The sequence below is a fragment of the Corvus kubaryi genome, unplaced genomic scaffold (genome assembly GCF_017639235.1).
Source record: "Corvus kubaryi isolate FWS band 111438036 unplaced genomic scaffold, C.kubaryi_AGA036_p1.0 37334, whole genome shotgun sequence".
Taxonomy (NCBI): Eukaryota; Metazoa; Chordata; class Aves; order Passeriformes; family Corvidae; genus Corvus; species Corvus kubaryi.
In genome coordinates this window covers 3,698,179-3,715,883 of record NW_024581108.1, presented here as the reverse complement: position 1 = coordinate 3,715,883, position 17,705 = coordinate 3,698,179, and the positions used below count along the sequence as shown (strand labels likewise).

Below are 17,705 nucleotides of genomic sequence, written 5' to 3'. Positions count from 1 at the left end.
CGGGGGCAGCGGCGTTGGGCGGCCGAGCGGCCCCGGGGAGCGCCCGGCGCCGCGCAGGTACGAGGGACGGGGCTGCGCCGGGGGCAGCGCGGGGGAACGGGACGGGACGGGACGGGACAGGGGGGCGGGTGCGGCCATTTTAAGCACCGCGGGACGGCGGCGTCCTCGGTGCCCCCGCGCTCGGTGCCGCCGATCCCGCTCGGGCCGGCCCTGCCCCGCCCTGCTCTGGGCGGGGGACAAAGGCAGCGTCCCCGGGTCCCCGGGCCGGGAGAAGCGCGGCCGCCCGGCGGGGACAGGCGCGGCAGGGCCGGGCCAGGCGGCCCCGGCAGGCACCCGGGCGGGTCTGGCCCGGCCCGAGCAGCAGCTGGGGTGGCTTTGCCCTGGTGGGGTGAAACGGAAAGAGAACGAGCTTCGGTGTTATAATAATAACAACAGTGCACGTCTGCCTGGAGTGGTGCACAGGCTAAATGCGGCCGGGAGCCGAGCGAAGCCAGCCCAGCCGCCGCCTTAGAGCTAATAATAGGCAGTGTCTGCTCGCTGGCTCGCGGCAGGTTATGCCGTGGTCTGAAACGCGAATAGATTGTAATGATTTAATAAAAGCCGCAGTTCCGCAGATACATAAAACTAACAGTGACATATAGAAAGCATTATTAAAAAGTGAAGTAATGTTTAAGTGCTAAGAGTAATTTTTATCATAATTCTTTTGCAGAGTATGAAATTACTGTTGCATATTTTCTTAAGGTCCGGAGCAGAACCAAGTCTTCACAGGAATTCTTTGCTAATCACCTATGAAGCTCCTGATCCTGAAGTTGCACTTTTGCAATGAAGAAAAGGAGACGGCTCGCTGCAAGTCTAAATGAAAAGGTTCATCTTGGCCATGAGAAAGATACTTCAGAACAGATTCTTGTAGTGGACTGTGCGCAACAAATTGTCTCCAAGTCTGCAGAAATAGCTCCTGCAGATCAGCTCGGATCTTCCCAAGAACTTTCACCATCACCAGAACAAAGAAAGCTCCTAAGCTCATTGCAATATAACAAAAATCTACTTAAATACTTAAATGACGATAGACAGAAACACCCGTCGTTTTGTGATTTACTCATAATTGTAGAAGGAAAAGAATTTAGTGCTCACAAAGTTGTTGTGGCTGTTGGGAGTAGTTATTTTCATGCGTGTTTGAGTAAAAATCCAAGCACCGATGTCGTCACATTAGATCATGTAACTCATTCTGTCTTTCAACATTTGCTTGAGTTTCTTTACACTTCTGAGTTTTTTGTGTATAAAAATGAAATTCCATTAGTGCTGGAAGCGGCAAAATTTTTAGATATCATAGATGCAGTGAAGTTACTAAATAACGAAAGCGTTTCCAATGTACAGACTGATGTGGTAACTGATGCCCCTACACCAGTAGAAACACTCAGTGAACTGACAGGTAAACTATTAAATAGTCATCAGTGCACTTTTTGTGGTCGAAGTTTCTGTTACAAGAAGTCCTTAGAAAATCATTTGGCTAAAGCCCACCGCCCCCTTTCCCTGGAAAGGAAGCATGGGTTAAAAATGGTTGAGAAGGCCAGCTTTTCCACCAGACGCTCCACGAGAAGCCGTAAATGTCCAGCTAAATTCGATACCAGTGACAATGAAAGTGGTGATGCCTCTGACAGCAATTTGGAAAAAGTCAGTTCTGACAAGGAGACATCTGAGAGAAGTGAATTTGAAGACAGTGAAAGTGAGTGCAATGCAGATGAAGACGGGCAGGAAGAGGAAGTGTCCGGTGAAGATTCGGAATCTGAAGAACAGAGCGAAAAGGAACAGAATGATGCTGAAGAGGGTTCTGAGGCAGTTGACTCAATGGGGAATATTCCTGAAGGTTTAGCTCCAGTCATCATTCAAAGCAGTAGCAAAAAACTACTGCAGTGTCCCAAGTGTGACAAAAAGTTTGATCGAATAGGTAAGAGTGAGTTAGGTTGATCTTGTTCATGGTGGTCTTGTTTATGTAGGAAATAAACCAAGCTTTTTCTCTGTCCTGGAGGGTGAACATAAGAATTTCTGGATCATCTCACTGATGCAGTGTGCTGCTAATTTCTTGAAGTGTATTAAGTTATGTCTGTGGTGCTAAATAGTTTCAATAAATTATCTGAGCAAATTATTTTAAAAATCTGCAAATACTACATTTATTTCTCTTTCACTGCTCTGGATTCTAGTTATTAGCGTGGTGTGTAAAAGCTCAGCTACTGTGCAGAAATAAGTGGCTTGTGAATTTTCGGGTTGGAATGGTACATTTTGGTTCTGCACACATTGGAAGCACTGTTCTCTTTGCACTTCCGTAACTTAGAATTCTAGTTCTCAAAAAATGCATGATAAGCATGCATTAAAACAAGTGATACATAAAGTATTTCTTTATAAGCTTGTATTACAATGGACAATTGACTTATATGTAAATTTATGAGCTACAGAAGCTCATAAATTTAACAGTACTATACAGCAGGATGCATGTATGTTCTACAGAGAAAAAAGTAAAATCTAGTACAAAGCAGAGAGGCTGCTATTGACTTGAGGTAGGTTTATCCACAGGGTAGGACAGAATTCTGTCCTTAGAAAAAATTGGCAAACAGAAGAGGAAATACAAGTGATGTGAAAGAAATGAGTGAGTAGCATTTTTGTTTATAGTAGTGTGTTGGGTCCCAAATACAGATAATGTGCAAGGGTCTATATGTGTCGTTCAGTGTTTTGCTATTTGAAAGTACCTTAAGATTACCAGTTTGTTGTGAGGCTGTTCCCCATTCTGCAAAGGTACTTCATGATCAGTGTAGTGAAAGAATAGTACTGTAACTTGCAGTATTTAAGAACAGACTATGCTGTAGGGTTGAACAAGAGTGACTTGTAACCCTTGCACAGATTTACAGGAAGATGGAAGTGTTTGGAGGGACCTTGGATCAAACACACAGGTGAGCGCTGGGCAGTTTTCAGTGCTGTAAGCCAGCAGGAATCTTTAGATGGATGTAGGGGTTACTTAGAGCTTGACTACATGTGAGCGACATTCTAGAACAAACCCCCAAACATGCCTGTTACAGGTGATTCCTGTTACAGTTCATGCTAACAGATTTCATTTTGTTGTCCAGGCAAATACGAGAGCCACACACGTGTCCACACGGGTGAGAAGCCTTTTGAATGTGATATTTGTCACCAGCGCTACTCAACCAAGTCCAACCTGACAGTCCACAGAAAGAAACACTCCAGTGACACTGACTTCCATAAGAAGGAACACAAATGTCCCTACTGCAATAAGCTGCATGCAAGCAAAAAGACCTTAGCAAAGCACGTCAAGAGGCAAGTATGAGCTTAATGTGTCTGGCATTTCTGAAGAAGCACTTTTTTCATTTCAGAAGTGAAGACAAACATATGTATAAATAGAGCATATTTTGCATTATTTTTATAACTTTTTTTTTCAAATGAGTGCGTTTTCAGAGGGCATGGGGATTAGCAGTATCACCTAACCTGCTGTAAGAAATAGCAGTAGTGCTTCTATGGGGGTTGTGCCAGAAGTTTTTATTATAAATTTTAGAAACTTTCAGATGAGCTAGCACAGTCAGTCAGAACACATCAGTCTTAATAATTAGCTGTACTGCTTTTATGTGAAGGCAGAATAAAATACCTTCTTTAGTTTTAGATGTCAGTGTTTTACTGTTGATGATAACAGGTGTCTAAACCATTTCTATGCAGATTCTTTTAGATAAATAATTTATGACAGGTCTAATTGTAAAGTATTATTTTCATACTGTTTTTTTCCTTCTTTCTTTGTAAATATCCATAAGTTGAAACTGCCCTCTCTCTTATCAACTGTTGTATGAGGTTCTACAGGAATCTATAGTCAACACTATTTTCCAGTTACTCGTGTCATTAGAATTGTTTCAGTATCAGTGTTCTGTTCTGCCAGTGTGGTGATCAAGTTCCATTACCTATAAAGCTTAGAAATAGATATTTAGTATTTGGATCATCTTCATCTTAGAAAGCTATGACTACTTTCACCTAGGTTTCATCCAGAGAATGTACAAGAATTTCTTTCTATCAAGAAGACAAAAAGTGAAGGTTGGAAGTGTGATGTAAGTAATCCTTCAGTACATATGTTTTTTTCATATAGAGTTCACCTTCTGTCAACTTTAGCGAAAATCTGGTGTGTGTTTGTGAAATCTCAGAAAGCACTGTAAGTGATGGTTACACATTTCCTCTATATGCTGATTTAAGGACTGAACTTTGTCTATATGTACAGCCTCTGGTCAGATAAACAATACCAATTTGAATTCTAAAATAGTTAGAGGCAGTATTTTTTGATGTGATCAGTTATTACTGTTATTCAAATACATCCGTTTACAGATGATTAGACTTGAGTGTTATGAATACTTTAAAAACAGTATTTGCTCTCCTGTTAATTACACACATCAAGCACTGACTATAAAGTATCCTGTTTTAGGAAGGATCTCTCTATAGTGAGGAAAATACATGTTAAATATGAAACACTTTCTCATTTGGCTGCATATGCATGTCAGCAGAGTTGTAAATTTGTGCTAAATTTATCTCTAGTTGTAAAAGCATAGAATACTTTCTTTGATTTTCCCCAGGAGAGGTATATGTGTGAAACTACATCTGCTTTAAAAAGGAGCTTGTAGAGTTTCCATTCTCTATGTGTATGCTGCCAAATAATGTTTTAAGGTTTCAGACGTGGGGTTTTGTTGTTGTTATGTTTTTTTTTTTAAGGGAATTGGTTTCCTTTTTGGTTTTTAGGGCAGCTGTTCCATTTATGTAAGCTGCTGTATGCTTCTGTATGTCTGTAATATTAGGGGCTGTAACATAATTATTAACCTTGCTTTATTTGGGAACTTTCACTTGTACACATACAGTAGGAAGTTGGGAGATATCAGGTGTAGGAATTTGTAGTGTTCATTGTGCAGCTATTGGGATCATGGTTCGAGGTTTTTACATGGTTCCGCAAAGGGTGAAGTTCATCAACTTCCAGGTGAAGTTGTATTGTGTGAGTGTGTTACAGATTCTGTTTGTTAGTAGATAAGAAACGTTTTAATAGTGGCAATCAACTGTGCAACATTGTTGACATTTGTCCTGGGAAAGTGTGTTACCAGATGAGTGATTTGAGGAATTCCACTTCCTGGTTTGTGGGTTTATTTTTAAACTTGAAAATTGTAAGTAGAAATTTTTAAAGAAGTGAGCTGCTTCTCTTGTACAGCTCATGTGCATTGAAAATTGACTTGAATTAAAAGCAGGTAGAATTCCAACTTTTCTAGCAGTTGGAAATTGAACAGGACCCTTGGGTGCTGTGCTGGGACTTTGTTTTCAGTTTGTATGGTGTGCTCTGAGAGCAAAGGTGCCACAGATGTAAGCTGCAGGATTCATTAAGGTTGTTGGTTTATGCTGTAATCCATTTGTGAACAGCAGGATTTGCTGACCATATTTTAATCCTTGAGGAATATGAGCAAATTAACACAAACAATAGATATTAATAATAAGGAAAAGCAAGAGGGCTTTATAGTTTGTTCAAATACGGGATTTTCTTACACATATATTTAACATTAATGAGTTTTTAAACAAATAAAGCTGCTGCTTTTGATTTCCTTATTCATGTTTGCTCTGAGAAGCTGATTGCATGAGTTAATATGTGGGAGTTGTAGTGCTCAGTTGAGGTGTCATAAACAACAGCAGAAGTCTCACAGGGAAATAAGTGAGCACTCTGTTGGTTTATGTTGAAGCATAGGACCCTGATGATAGATTGTAATACCTGGTTTAAGTGCCTAAATTTGAGCTGTGGATTCAGTTCTGTAATTGTACTGCATACTTACTTTAGTCACTACTAATAATTCTTGAACATTTCCATTTTGGTTAATGTGAAAGCAGTACTAAAAAGCAAACATAATGTTACGCTTGCGAAGGTCCTGTAGTTCTAAAATATATTTTGAGTTATATTTCTTTGTTGGTATTGGCATTTTCTCTTGAATATCTGCTGTCATAGAATTTCCCAGAGGAAATAAAGGAACAGGTATGACTCAGGTTCTACAGTAGCTTATGCTACAGCAATTTTTACCACAGTCCAACTAAGCTGTTTCAGCATCCAAAACCAAGCCAAAGCTCTTTGCTTTTTTTTATTAGGTTATTTTCTGCTGAGTTACTGTGTTGAAACAGTCTAGGAAGAGAATCTGGGAAGTGCTGGAGTCAGTAGAAAGAAGGATTGGGGAGGAAGGTGTAACTGCGTGCAGGATTTGCCAGTAGTCGATCTAGGCTGCCATGGATCTGCATCCTAATCTATGCAGTACAGTTGTCTATGGCTTATGTAGAGCACAGGTTGGTGCAAGGCTTTACATAGAGTACGCTTTACTGGCATAGAGTAGGCTTTTGAAGAGTACCTGTTCAATTTTACATTGGTGCAGAGAGCAGATAAAATAAACTGTTAGGAGTTTATGAATAGGAAAAGAATCTGGTTATAACTGATGTATTTTTGACAAAATGTGTTATCATTTCAGATTTGTAAGAAATCTTTCACTCGAAGACCTCACTTAGAAGAGCATATGATCCTTCACTCTCAGGATAAACCCTTCAAATGTACCTACTGTGAAGAGCATTTTAAATCCCGGTTTGCAAGACTGAAACATCAAGAAAAATTCCATCTCGGTATAGAAACCTCCTTCTGACATGTAAACACTAGATTTAAAGTAAAACCTTCCCCACCATTTTATGTCCTGGTCAGTCTGGTTTCCACCTCACCTCTTTTTGCAGTTCTCTCTTCCACTTTTGGGGGAGAGTTGTTTGAGGGTTTTTTTGTTGGTTGGGTTTTTACTTTTGTGTTCAGCTGCCTTTTTGAGGCATTCTGTTGTACCCAAAAAAGTCAGAATCTTGAGGGGGAAGAAGAATTAATGTTAGTTTAATTTGAAAACTTTTTTGCATGAAATTGATTCTCAGCTATGGAGTCAGATTCTTCCTCAAGTTTTCAAAAGACCTTTTCCTTTCCTCCTGAAGTATTCTGCAGACTTTTTTATACAACTGATTGTTTCTGCTGGGTAGGAACTAGATGGGTGATAGGAATTTATTATTTCAAGTGGTCTAATTTGGCTTAGTTGATTTTTGACTATGAATTCTAAATTTTTTGCTTTACGGTCATGAAATTTGCCAGAATACCAGGTCTTCGAAGTAACTTAGCAGAAAGCTCACAAAATCTGACTAAAGTATCCTGACTGTACGAAACATGAATAATTTGTTAGACAAAACTTTTGCTTTGTAAATTGATGAGGATTTTCAAAAGTAACCAGTCTGGACTTGTAGTTTAGTTTAGCTGACAGTCAATCCTGCTCTGTGTGTCTGTCTCCTTGTAGGGCCTTTTCCTTGTGATATCTGTGGCCGCCAGTTTAATGACACAGGGAATCTGAAACGCCACATAGAATGTACTCATGGGGGAAAGAGGAAATGGACGTGTTTCATCTGTGGAAAATCCGTCAGGGAACGGTAAGGACTTGGCTGACTACTTCAGCTTCAGCAGAACACAGAAATCTTTAGCATACTTTGATTGCTGTTGAGTGTGCTTTGTGTTTTAAACATAAATGAGACCATTTCAGAGCATTAGTGTATTAAAAGGTAGTGCCGGAGCCACAGGTAGCGTATGGTTTTCTGATCACCTCTAAAATTAAGGGTGACAACTGTAGGTAATTAGTTATGAAGTGCAAATATATTAAGAAAGTCTTACCTCTCATTCACTTCACTTACAGTTTCTCTGTTGTGCAAAAACATCTTGCAATTTTTTGGGAAAGATGTTTTCTTTAATGTATGTTTTCCAAATTTGTGTTTCATTTCTTTCCTGCTACTGTTTCTGGATCCAGTTGGTTCAGTAAATAGGTTGCCAGACTGTCTTTGAATGCATGTATAGGTGTGTATATCTGAATTTATACTGTCATTTGGATATATTGTGATCCATCACAGTAAAAGAAATTGAGAAAATTATAGTATGCTTCACTTTAAAGTGGCAGGAACATTGCTTAAAATTACATTTTACTGGCTTTGTTAAACAGAACAACTTTGAAAGAACATCTGAGAATTCACAGTGGAGAGAAGCCGCATCTTTGCAGTATATGTGGGCAGAGTTTTCGTCATGGAAGCTCGTACAGGTACAGATTTTTATTAAACGAGCTGCTAAACTGTTTTGCTTATTTGGTGATATATATGTGTTCATGTAATTGATATAATTCTTTATAATGTATGTGTTTGATGTACTCCACCTCTGAGAGCATTAGTACATGTTCTAAACATCTTTCAATATTTAAAATATTTTAATAATCTGTGAGAATTCATTTAATTTTTAATACATTAATGGCTTAACCACAAACAAAACCCTCTACAAATCTTTTCTCAGAGCTGAGTTTTTGCACATCTAAAACTTCTGCGTTTTTGTTACTCAAAGAGAAAATAAGCAGAGGACTAAAATATCCCCCTAAATTAATGCCACATAAGAGAGTTTAGCTCAGTTCTCTCTTGCTTTTTAAGAACAATTTAGGTGCACCTCAGCTGAAAGTTACTTCCTGGTACTTATGTGAAGCATTAAAGACTGCATTTTCTGCTGTTTTCCATTGAATTAGCAGTACAGATTATGTTAACAAAATTACATTTTGTGGTTATGTTTATGACTAAATATGCAGACTTCATCTAAGAGTGCATCATGATGACAAAAGATATGAATGTGAAGAATGTGGGAAGACATTTATTCGGCATGACCATCTGACAAAACACAAAAAAATACATTCAGGTAGGTATTTTCTTTGGAAATTTGCTTCAAAATTACTATTTTGAAATAACACCAAATAAAAAGTTCCTTATGGATTTTTTTTTTTTTTCAGTACATGGAATGTTTTAGGCCTGATAAAAGTTCCTGCCACTCTTTTTAAGGTTTACTAAAGTAGGGTTAATCGTACATATTTTAAAAGTTTAAAAGCCAAATGTTTCCTCCACGATACCATAGAAAGCCGAGGGACAGTCAAAAACATGTAACAGTGAATTGCTTTAAAAATCATAAATACATAAAGCAAAAGTGAAAAAGGAGGATTTTTTAATGAGTTCAGATTTCTTTTTTTTAATAGCAGTTGTGTGAAACATTATTGCCACAATGCAGAAGAAGCTGTCAGGGTCTCTGTCAAAGTTTGTACACTGATCACTTTAATTTAAGAACATCAGAGAGGTGTTTCTGAAGTCCCTCTTATGGGAAAGAGGGAAGGAAGGCTGAAGGAATCAGCCCTACGAACAGATGGGGATGATCAGGAGGAAGAAAAATAATCTCTTGCACTGAGAGCAGAAAGGTTATCAAATGTATAGGAAGAGCAAAGATTCACTGGTGACTTCTTTACGACAGGATCCAGAGGAAATACAGCCTTCTAGGAGGCAAAATACTTTCTAGGCAGCATGAAAATAGGAAAGTGATCAGAGTCTAAACTTCCTGAGTCTTTATTTGAAAGACAGCTTCTTTCCTGGTGTTTGAAGTCATAATATCTGCTATGAAATAAAGAAATCTTTGAAAACTCCAAGTACAAAGAAATCTTTCAAAAAAAAAAGGAAAAAAAAATCCTCTTTTCTGCTCTATTTGCTTTTCCCCCCTCTAGAAAGTTACATTCTTTGACTGTCCACACCCCTACTTACATGAAGAAATATTCTGCCACTTTGTGGAAGATCTCAAGATGACTAAAAAGCATCAAGATACTTTTAAACAGCAGCATAAAAGAAAAAGGTAACTATGTACATCAGGATAATTAAAAAGAGAAATACTGTGGTGTAATTTTAAGTTCGACAAATCAGTAGCTGAAAATAATTGGTATGTTTCAATGAGCTTCTCTTTTAAAACAGCTGAATTATTGAAGGTATCACTTTTCAGGTCATAATGAAGAGAGTACATTCCCAGTCATTCACTTGTACCTCCCATGCAGTGAGCGTTTGGGGAAGTGTCTCTTGACTTGAACACAAATTTCTTTATAGGAATGGTATGGAATAGTCCTACATAAAAAGTGGTAAAATCCTTACTCTGATAGAACTGTCATGCTTGCTGAATTTTCTTCTTTGGTAAGAGAGAATCCTTCTCCAAGTGAGGTGTGGAAGAGCTTGATGGGCTGAACTTTGGGAACATGATATAGTCATAGACATATAATAAACTCCAAAAGATTTAACCAAAATTTATTGAATTTTGCCCTTGTAGGTGAAAAAGCACATCAGTGTGAGGAATGTGGAAAATGTTTTGGCCGTCGAGATCACCTTACTGTTCATTATAAAAGTGTTCATCTAGGGGAGAAAGTTTGGCAGAAGTAAGTATGGCGTTTTTACAACTGCATAAATATTTCTGTGCTGTAATTGATGTTGTTGGGACTTGCATGTGTGAGCAGAATTCTGCTAAACTGTGTGTTTGTCATGCCTGTACCTCAGTCTTGATAGAGATATCATTATTGCAGTTTGAAGGGGATGTCAGAAAATTGCCTTCACAATTTAAGCAAGATACTTCCTTTGTAGCATAATTAAGTAAATAAAAGCATTAAAAAGGATCAGATTTTAATCTGTCAATTTTATCTGCCTCAGTGTTGTTCTTAGTTGATGGTTTGCTGTAATATTCTCATTGCAGACTAGTTAAAACTGAATTTATACTCATCATGTAAGCACTGTGAGAATTATCTCACACTTAAGGCATTTTAGAAGCTGGCAGCAGATTAGTGGCTCTGAAAGTAGGTAAAAACTTTTAAACCCCTTTATGTCTCAAAAATGCAATAGGGTTTTAAAATTCTTGAGCTCTAAAAATAAACCTCTCAGAGACTTGAAACAAACAGCCCTAGCTGTTTTTCAGATGATGTGTTTTAGCTGTTAGTACCCACTAGTGTTGTGTAGAATCCATTAAAGACATGTCTGATTTAAAAGTACAGTGCATCGCTTATTCTGTTTTTTTCCCTTGGTAGGCAGTAGCCTACCTAGAAATTCGGCCATTCCTAGAATCTTATTTGTGGCCTGATTCTGTCAAAGTAAAAGCTCCTTGTGGGTGTTGGGCAAAAAAATGTTACTTTTGGAGATTTTTAGGGTTAAAAAAGAAGTTTTGGTAGATTTGTTCTTTGAATACTTAAATGTCATCCTGGCAGAGAATAAAATTGAATATTGAAAAGAATCTGCTTGACCTTATTGGTATGTAGAGGCTGGGAAATAGGAACATAAGTGAGGAAATTTGGAAAGTTTGATATTTAGCTACTTTGCAGTTAAAGATTTCAGAAAGGACTGTGCACATAGCTTTACTGTTAGTTGGTTACAAAAAAATAACATGAAATGTCTTTTTTTCTTTAAAGATATAAAGCAACGTTTCACCAGTGTGAAGTCTGTAAGAAAGTTTTTAAAGGGAAATCAAGTTTGGAAATGCATTTTAGGACACATTCAGGTAAAAATAAAATAATCCCCAACTAAACCACAAAACACGTAGGAATGTATTTTTATGCATCAATATTGATTCAATTATTTAATTCATTATGGCTGTTGAGCATTCAGAACAAGAGTAGGAGAAAGCAGCAAGATTTTATTCATTCTCATATGCTGGCCATTCCTGAATACAGTTCTCCCTCTGTTTAGCTGGAACAGTGATAATCTCAGCTCAGGTTTGTGGGACACTCTACACCTCCTCTTTAGTTCAGTGGTGTGTGTTCTTGACAAATTTACCCAGACCTTCTAAATGTTTCTGTGCTCCAGACATTATTGCATTTCAAGTGGTAATCTAAACAAAGATTGAACTCCCTTTGGAAAGGGTTATGTCCTTTCTGTTTGACTTTGTTTTTCCTGCCTTGTGTTTAGGAAAACCATTGTCCTTTTGAAATGGGTAGAAGTACGAACTGAACTAATTTAATCCCAGTATCATAACAGTTGAAGGACTGGTTTTTTTAAATTGATTTTGTATTCTAACATAAGTCCAAAGTATTGTATGAGAGAATTGTATGTAAGGAGAAGAGCATGCCAATATAACTTGTAAACAAACTTCTGATGACTCTCTTGATTCCAGAGTTGATGCTAAACTTACACTGTTTTTCAGTAAAATTGTTTTATAGTAGGTCTTGATGCCATAAGCCATGGAAAGTATTTGCATATTTATGTATGATCTGGTATTACTCAGAAGAGCTAATTGTTACTTCTCTGTCTTTGCAGGTGAGAAGCCCTACAAATGTCAGATCTGTAATCAGTCTTTCAGAATTAAGAAGACATTGACGAAACACATGGTTATTCATTCAGATGCTCGACCTTTTAATTGCCAACACTGCAATGCAACATTTAAACGAAAAGACAAGCTGAAGTATCACATTGATCATGTTCATGGATCTAAGGCTGCAGAAGAGGCATTGGAATCTTCTCCAGAGGAAAAGCTAGTCTCCTTACCAGTGCAGTACACCTCTGATGACAAGGTTTACCAAACTGAGGCTAAACAGTATGTGGAACAGTCCAAAGCATATCAATCAGAAGCCAAAACTTTGCTGCAGAATGTATCCCCAGAAGTGTGTGTGCCTGTGACTCTGGTCCCTGTTCCCATGCCAGACCCCCAAGCAGAGCTGGTGCAGCACAGTGCTCAGTCCCATGGCATCCTTCCCCCGCAGCCGGAGCAGCCGGATTATCAGCGAGCAACGGAGCTCTCCTTCCTTGAGAAATACACCCTGACTCCACAGCCTGCAAATATTGTTCACCCTGTAAGGCCTGAGCAAATGTTGGATCCTAGAGACCAGTCATATCTTGGAACTTTACTGGGGCTAGATACAACTTCAGCTGTACAGAATATTTCAAACAATGAACATTCATGATCAGACCATAACATTCCACCTAATTTACTAAGCCATCGGCCACCAGAAGGCTGATTTGGCAACTTAAGGTTTATATTTTATATTTTATTTGGACTCATTAAGTCTTCTGCATAGTTTTGGGAAAACAATTTGTTTACATAATATTTGAACATTTAGGCACATTTTGATGCATACTGAGAGAGTGTTTCTTGTGATTTTAAGAGTTTTTAAAAATCTTATAGATGGTCTTTTAAAAATAATGCTCTGAAATATCTTTTAAGGATAGTGGCTGAAAATGTAATTACATATCTGGCTATTTGCCTTTCTGCATCTCACTTTGAGTTAATATTTTAAGTGGAATAGAAAGCATTCTAAAAGAATAAGGACTATTTAAAATTCATGAAAATTTGTAAGGGTAGGCAGGGCTATGAAACACAAACTTTGAATTATGTTTCACACAGAAATTAATATATAATTTCCTTGAACCTGAGGCATTTTTGGAGGGTTTTAAAGGTGGCTAGACTCTGGAGCCTAGCCAGTGCACACAGGCACTAGGTTCTTCTGAAAAGTTTATGATACTTTATGAAGACACTAAACAAGGTGTTTGATGATCCCCCCTGAGTACAATTAGTCTGCCTAAATTTGCCCTCAGTTCTTCTTTGATCTCTAATATTGAATAATGCAGGAAGATTTAGGCAATGGTATTGTCTAATTTTCTACTTATAGAACTTAGTTCTATATAATTTTAAGATGCATTTTTTCTTGCCTTTTCAGTCTTCTTTGTCTTCTGAAGTGTAGCCCACACTCTAACTTTGAAAGAAATGGGAGCATTTGCCACGTCATTTTAATCCATGAACAGTCACAAAGGCTTGGCATGGTTTATCCTTGCTAGAGCATGTGATATCAGGGTCCCACATTAATGTGCCCATTTTCAGGTTATCTGTGATAGAGGAGAAATTTAAAGACTGTTCCAGAACAGTACTTAATTTCTATTAAAAAAAAAAAAAATCAGTAATTATAAATCTCTTGTGAGTTGCTAATTAAATTGTTTTGTTTCTCACTTTCTTGTACTGTGTTTATAAACCAAAGTTAAACTCTTGAGAGTATTTTATGTCTAATTATTTTTAGCTCTTTCTTTACTAGACATAAAAACCCATTTGGAACTACAAGTCTGGTGTCACGATGAAATCTAGTATAGTTTAGCCTCATCAAACTTTCTCTTTTAAGTCTACTTTAAAAATAATTATTCTGTGTTTTTTTTGGTGAATATGATGCCAAAGAAAGTATCTGCAGTAATTTTATAATCTTCATAATTCCTCACAAGAATTATGTAGTAAGATTCCCATCTTACTAAGATGAGAATTAAGATTCAAATTTCCCCCCAGTTTTCCCTATTCTTAAATTATTATCTCAAAGAATCTTTAAAATGGGAAACTGGATTTATGTGTATTGTTGTAACTGTTAAATTTATTCAATGACCTGAACGCAGGGGAGTTGTGGTGATGAGCTCTCTTACATCACAGTTCTACAAACTCTCAAGTGACACAGATCATTTTAGATTGTATTCAGATACTTTGGTGTTAGATTCTGTTAATCACCTACTTCAGTGTTGAGCAGTGTGCAGGAGAGAGGCCAGAACTGCATCAATGTTCATATTTTGAAGCTTGTACCCTAATGGATTCTTAACCTAAACACACCAAAGATTTCTGTTAGCTGTTAAATAGTGGCAGAGTTATAGAATTTTAATTGTTACCAGTATTTAAATAGGACTTAGCCAAAGAAGCACAATAGAAGTCCTAAACTTTAAAAGTTCAGTTTCTAAAACAGGACTACGTATGTTTAACTGTTCTATGTTTGTATCTCTAAAGTAAAATTTAGAGCTGTGCTCTGGGAATGTTCAGACTGACATGCTGTAAATAGATCTGGGAAGAAGCTGAAGACTAGCAAATACACAGCAATAACAAGGCCATTGAATGCCACCTTCTGAAAGGACACTATCAAGTACTACCTTTCCTGCTTTCTAACTCCACCTTCATCTCCTTTAAAAATAAACTGTTTCTGTCACCTTTACACTCCATGGCTTGAAAATGGCTGGTTTATGTGTAGTTATCAAGTCTACATGTGTGTATCATATTCATACTATTCATGTGCACACGAAACATGATTTCTACTGCATTTGTAATTGTACTGTTGAAAGTAACCCAACATCAGTGGTGTCAGTGCAGTGCTCAAACTAAAAGCCTAATTCTTTGTTATTTCTTGTCTTTTCTGTCCTACAGTAGAAATAAGGATTGTAGGATTTTGACAAAACAGTGGCTTCAAAGTGGTTGGTAAATAATTATTTCTTTTAAAAGTCCAGTCTGTTTGGAAGGCACTCTAGGAAAACACTGAAATGGAATTTGGAGCATATTTACTTGATAATGTCCTTTTAAAATCTCTTTCATAATCGTGCCTTTTATATATATTCTAAAGAATGGCTTTTTCTCTAGGTCAGTTGTTTATTCAGAAAACATTAAGGTCAAAACCTTTCAAAGGGCTCCATGTTCGTGCATGCCCAACAAGAAATGGACTATAAAAGGACTCGTTTTTCAGAAAAACGAGCTCTCTCTTTGCTGTTTGGGTGGCCAGAATTACTAGTCATTCCTGGAAAAGATGACCTACTAGTTCTTTGGTGTTCTTTTGTTTGCAGATAACTCTACTAGCTAGTGTTTTTACCTGCTGGTCAGGCTGGATCATTGCCAGTTGACAGTGAAAGACAATAGGAAAGCTTATGTGCTAGATACATAGTTTTTATTTTTATTTAATATCATGAGCTATAATTCTTATGGCTTTACATCTATTTAAAATCCATATATGAGCAAAGTAAATTTTCATGGACTGGGACTTCGTTTGGTAGGTGAAAGTATCTGGTTTCTGCATGATAGAGGATAGTTCCTGTTAGGAAGATTGGGGTTAAAAGGCAAAGGTCTGCGCCTCACAGGTCATGGGTTGAAACTCCTTAGAGTCTGCTCCCTCCATTTTAATGTGCTCATCAGAGAGTGCATGTGCTGTTAATGTGGAGGGGGCATTTACTATAAATGTTTTATCTGGCAGTCCCTGGATCAGTTGAGCGTTTATTGCCAAAGAAGGAAGAAGCAGGTGTCTCTTAATAAGATCTCTAAAGAGGGTTTAGTGGCACATTGCAAAAAGTTGGTCTTTTCCACATGCTGACCTTTGGGAAGAAGAGTGGAGTCCGTGCTGGTACTCCAAACTGCTGCGTGGTTCTGAGAACTTATTGCACTCGTTCTGTTTAAACATTAAATTCTGTATTTTGTTTGCTATACGAATTTCTGGTTGTAGACTGGGCTACTGCCTATAATTCTTTTAGTGGATTTTATGTTCAGTTTATTTATTTATATTGGAATTTCCTCTTTGAGCACTGACACTTTTCTTACAGAGGTGTATCCCTCATGGGTTCTTTTCACGCTGAACATCAGTCATTGTAATGGCGAAGATATTTTTTTGTAAGGCTGTGGTTTCCTTAATAATATAGCACTACTATAGTCTGGATTATATTTCTAAAGTTGTTTCTAAAGATGGGTCATGCCAGACCACACTGACAAAAGATGTATTTGGTGTCCTCAAAGAGCTGAGCTTATTTCCCTGTAACGAATGTGAAAGAGCCTCCAGAACTGAAGAATGCTTCCAAGGAGTTGCCTCGCAATGTGCTCGATCGAACGTGAAATGTGTTACGGGCTGCTAAGGAATAAATGACCCTCAAGTTTTTAAATTTAAAATAACTTCTGTGTAGGAGTTCATGAATGTAGAATTATGAATGAATTCTGTTGTAGATGAATAGGGTTTTTTTTCCCTGATAACAATAAAAAAGGTGTGAAATTTTTCTGTATGGAACACACAAGGATACCTGATCCAGACTGTGTGTTCCCAATATGCCTGAGGCTAAGGGGAAGCAGAGTGCATTTATCTGTAGGTCCTTGTGACTCTTGCCATGTGGGATCCTGCTCTACAACGCAGTCTCACAACAGTTTGGTTATTTCATCGTGTGCATCCAAGAATGTCACTGGCAGAATGTAATGCAGGGCAGTCACTTTGCTTAAGCCCATAAGGGTCTTTTTCATGGTTCATAAGAAATGTTTTGGTTTAAAAGGTTTTGATGGATTAAAGGTAAAAACAACAAAATTTTTTGAATCCCCCATAACCATCTTGATCATGTTTAAATGTTGGTCCTTTTATATGAAAGAATAAGGGGAAAAGAACTCAGTATTTTGTCACTGGTATATTGAGATAATGTGTTTTAAATGTGATCTGTACAGGTTGATATTTTAGATGGAAGTCTTTAAAGTTGTCTTTTTAGGGGAAATCCTTTGCTGTAAGGAAAAGTTAGGAAGTGTACTGTAAATGTAGAAGTACTCAGTCCTATGTGTAATTTTGTTTGCTATGGAAAAGTAAAGTTCTTTTGTCTTAACATTGTGTGCTTCACAGGATTTCTTGCAGGGGTCCTTGTGCTAAGTTTGATTTCTGCCCCCGTTTGTTTTTAAACAGCATGGAAACACAGTACGCTGTGTGTTTTTCAGTTTTAAAGTTCATGAAAGAGAAACAGATGAGACCGATGTTTCATCGAGTTTGTGCGTCTCATTCTACTTTTAATTTTAAAATATTTTGTAAATTAAATTTATTTACAAAAAAACCCCCCCATGTTGGCTTTGCTTGCTTCGTGGGTTTACTTTGCAGCGTGGGGAGGAGAGCTGTTTGTCAGGGCGGCTGCTGCCCGCCGTTGTTCCATTTCGAACCCCTCAGAACCCTCACGCGCCGCGCTCGCGGCCCCGCCGGCTCGGGCTGTTTAAATGAAGCGCCGGGCGCTGATTGGCGGAGGGGTGAGGGGGCGGGTTGGAA

The 17,705-nt window shown here is 37.9% G+C and overlaps 1 protein-coding gene across 2 annotated transcripts; it reads left to right on the top strand.

Annotated features, from left to right (window-relative positions):
* On the top strand, positions 1 to 17,277 carry ZBTB41 (zinc finger and BTB domain containing 41). 2 transcript variants are annotated; one of them, XM_042029905.1, is made up of 11 exons: positions 1 to 57; positions 742 to 1,945; positions 3,117 to 3,324; positions 4,028 to 4,097; positions 6,522 to 6,669; positions 7,368 to 7,497; positions 8,058 to 8,153; positions 8,682 to 8,788; positions 10,223 to 10,328; positions 11,346 to 11,434; positions 12,190 to 17,277. In XM_042029905.1, the coding sequence occupies exons 2-11, from the start codon at positions 823 to 825 to the stop codon at positions 12,831 to 12,833; spliced, it is 2,721 nt and encodes a 906-aa protein (XP_041885839.1). In that variant the 5' UTR covers positions 1 to 57; positions 742 to 822; the 3' UTR covers positions 12,834 to 17,277. The 2 variants fall into 2 exon arrangements, with proteins under 2 accessions (XP_041885839.1, XP_041885838.1); XM_042029904.1 differs by having other exon boundaries at positions 710 to 1,945.
* The last annotated feature ends 428 nt before the right edge of the window (positions 17,278 to 17,705 follow it).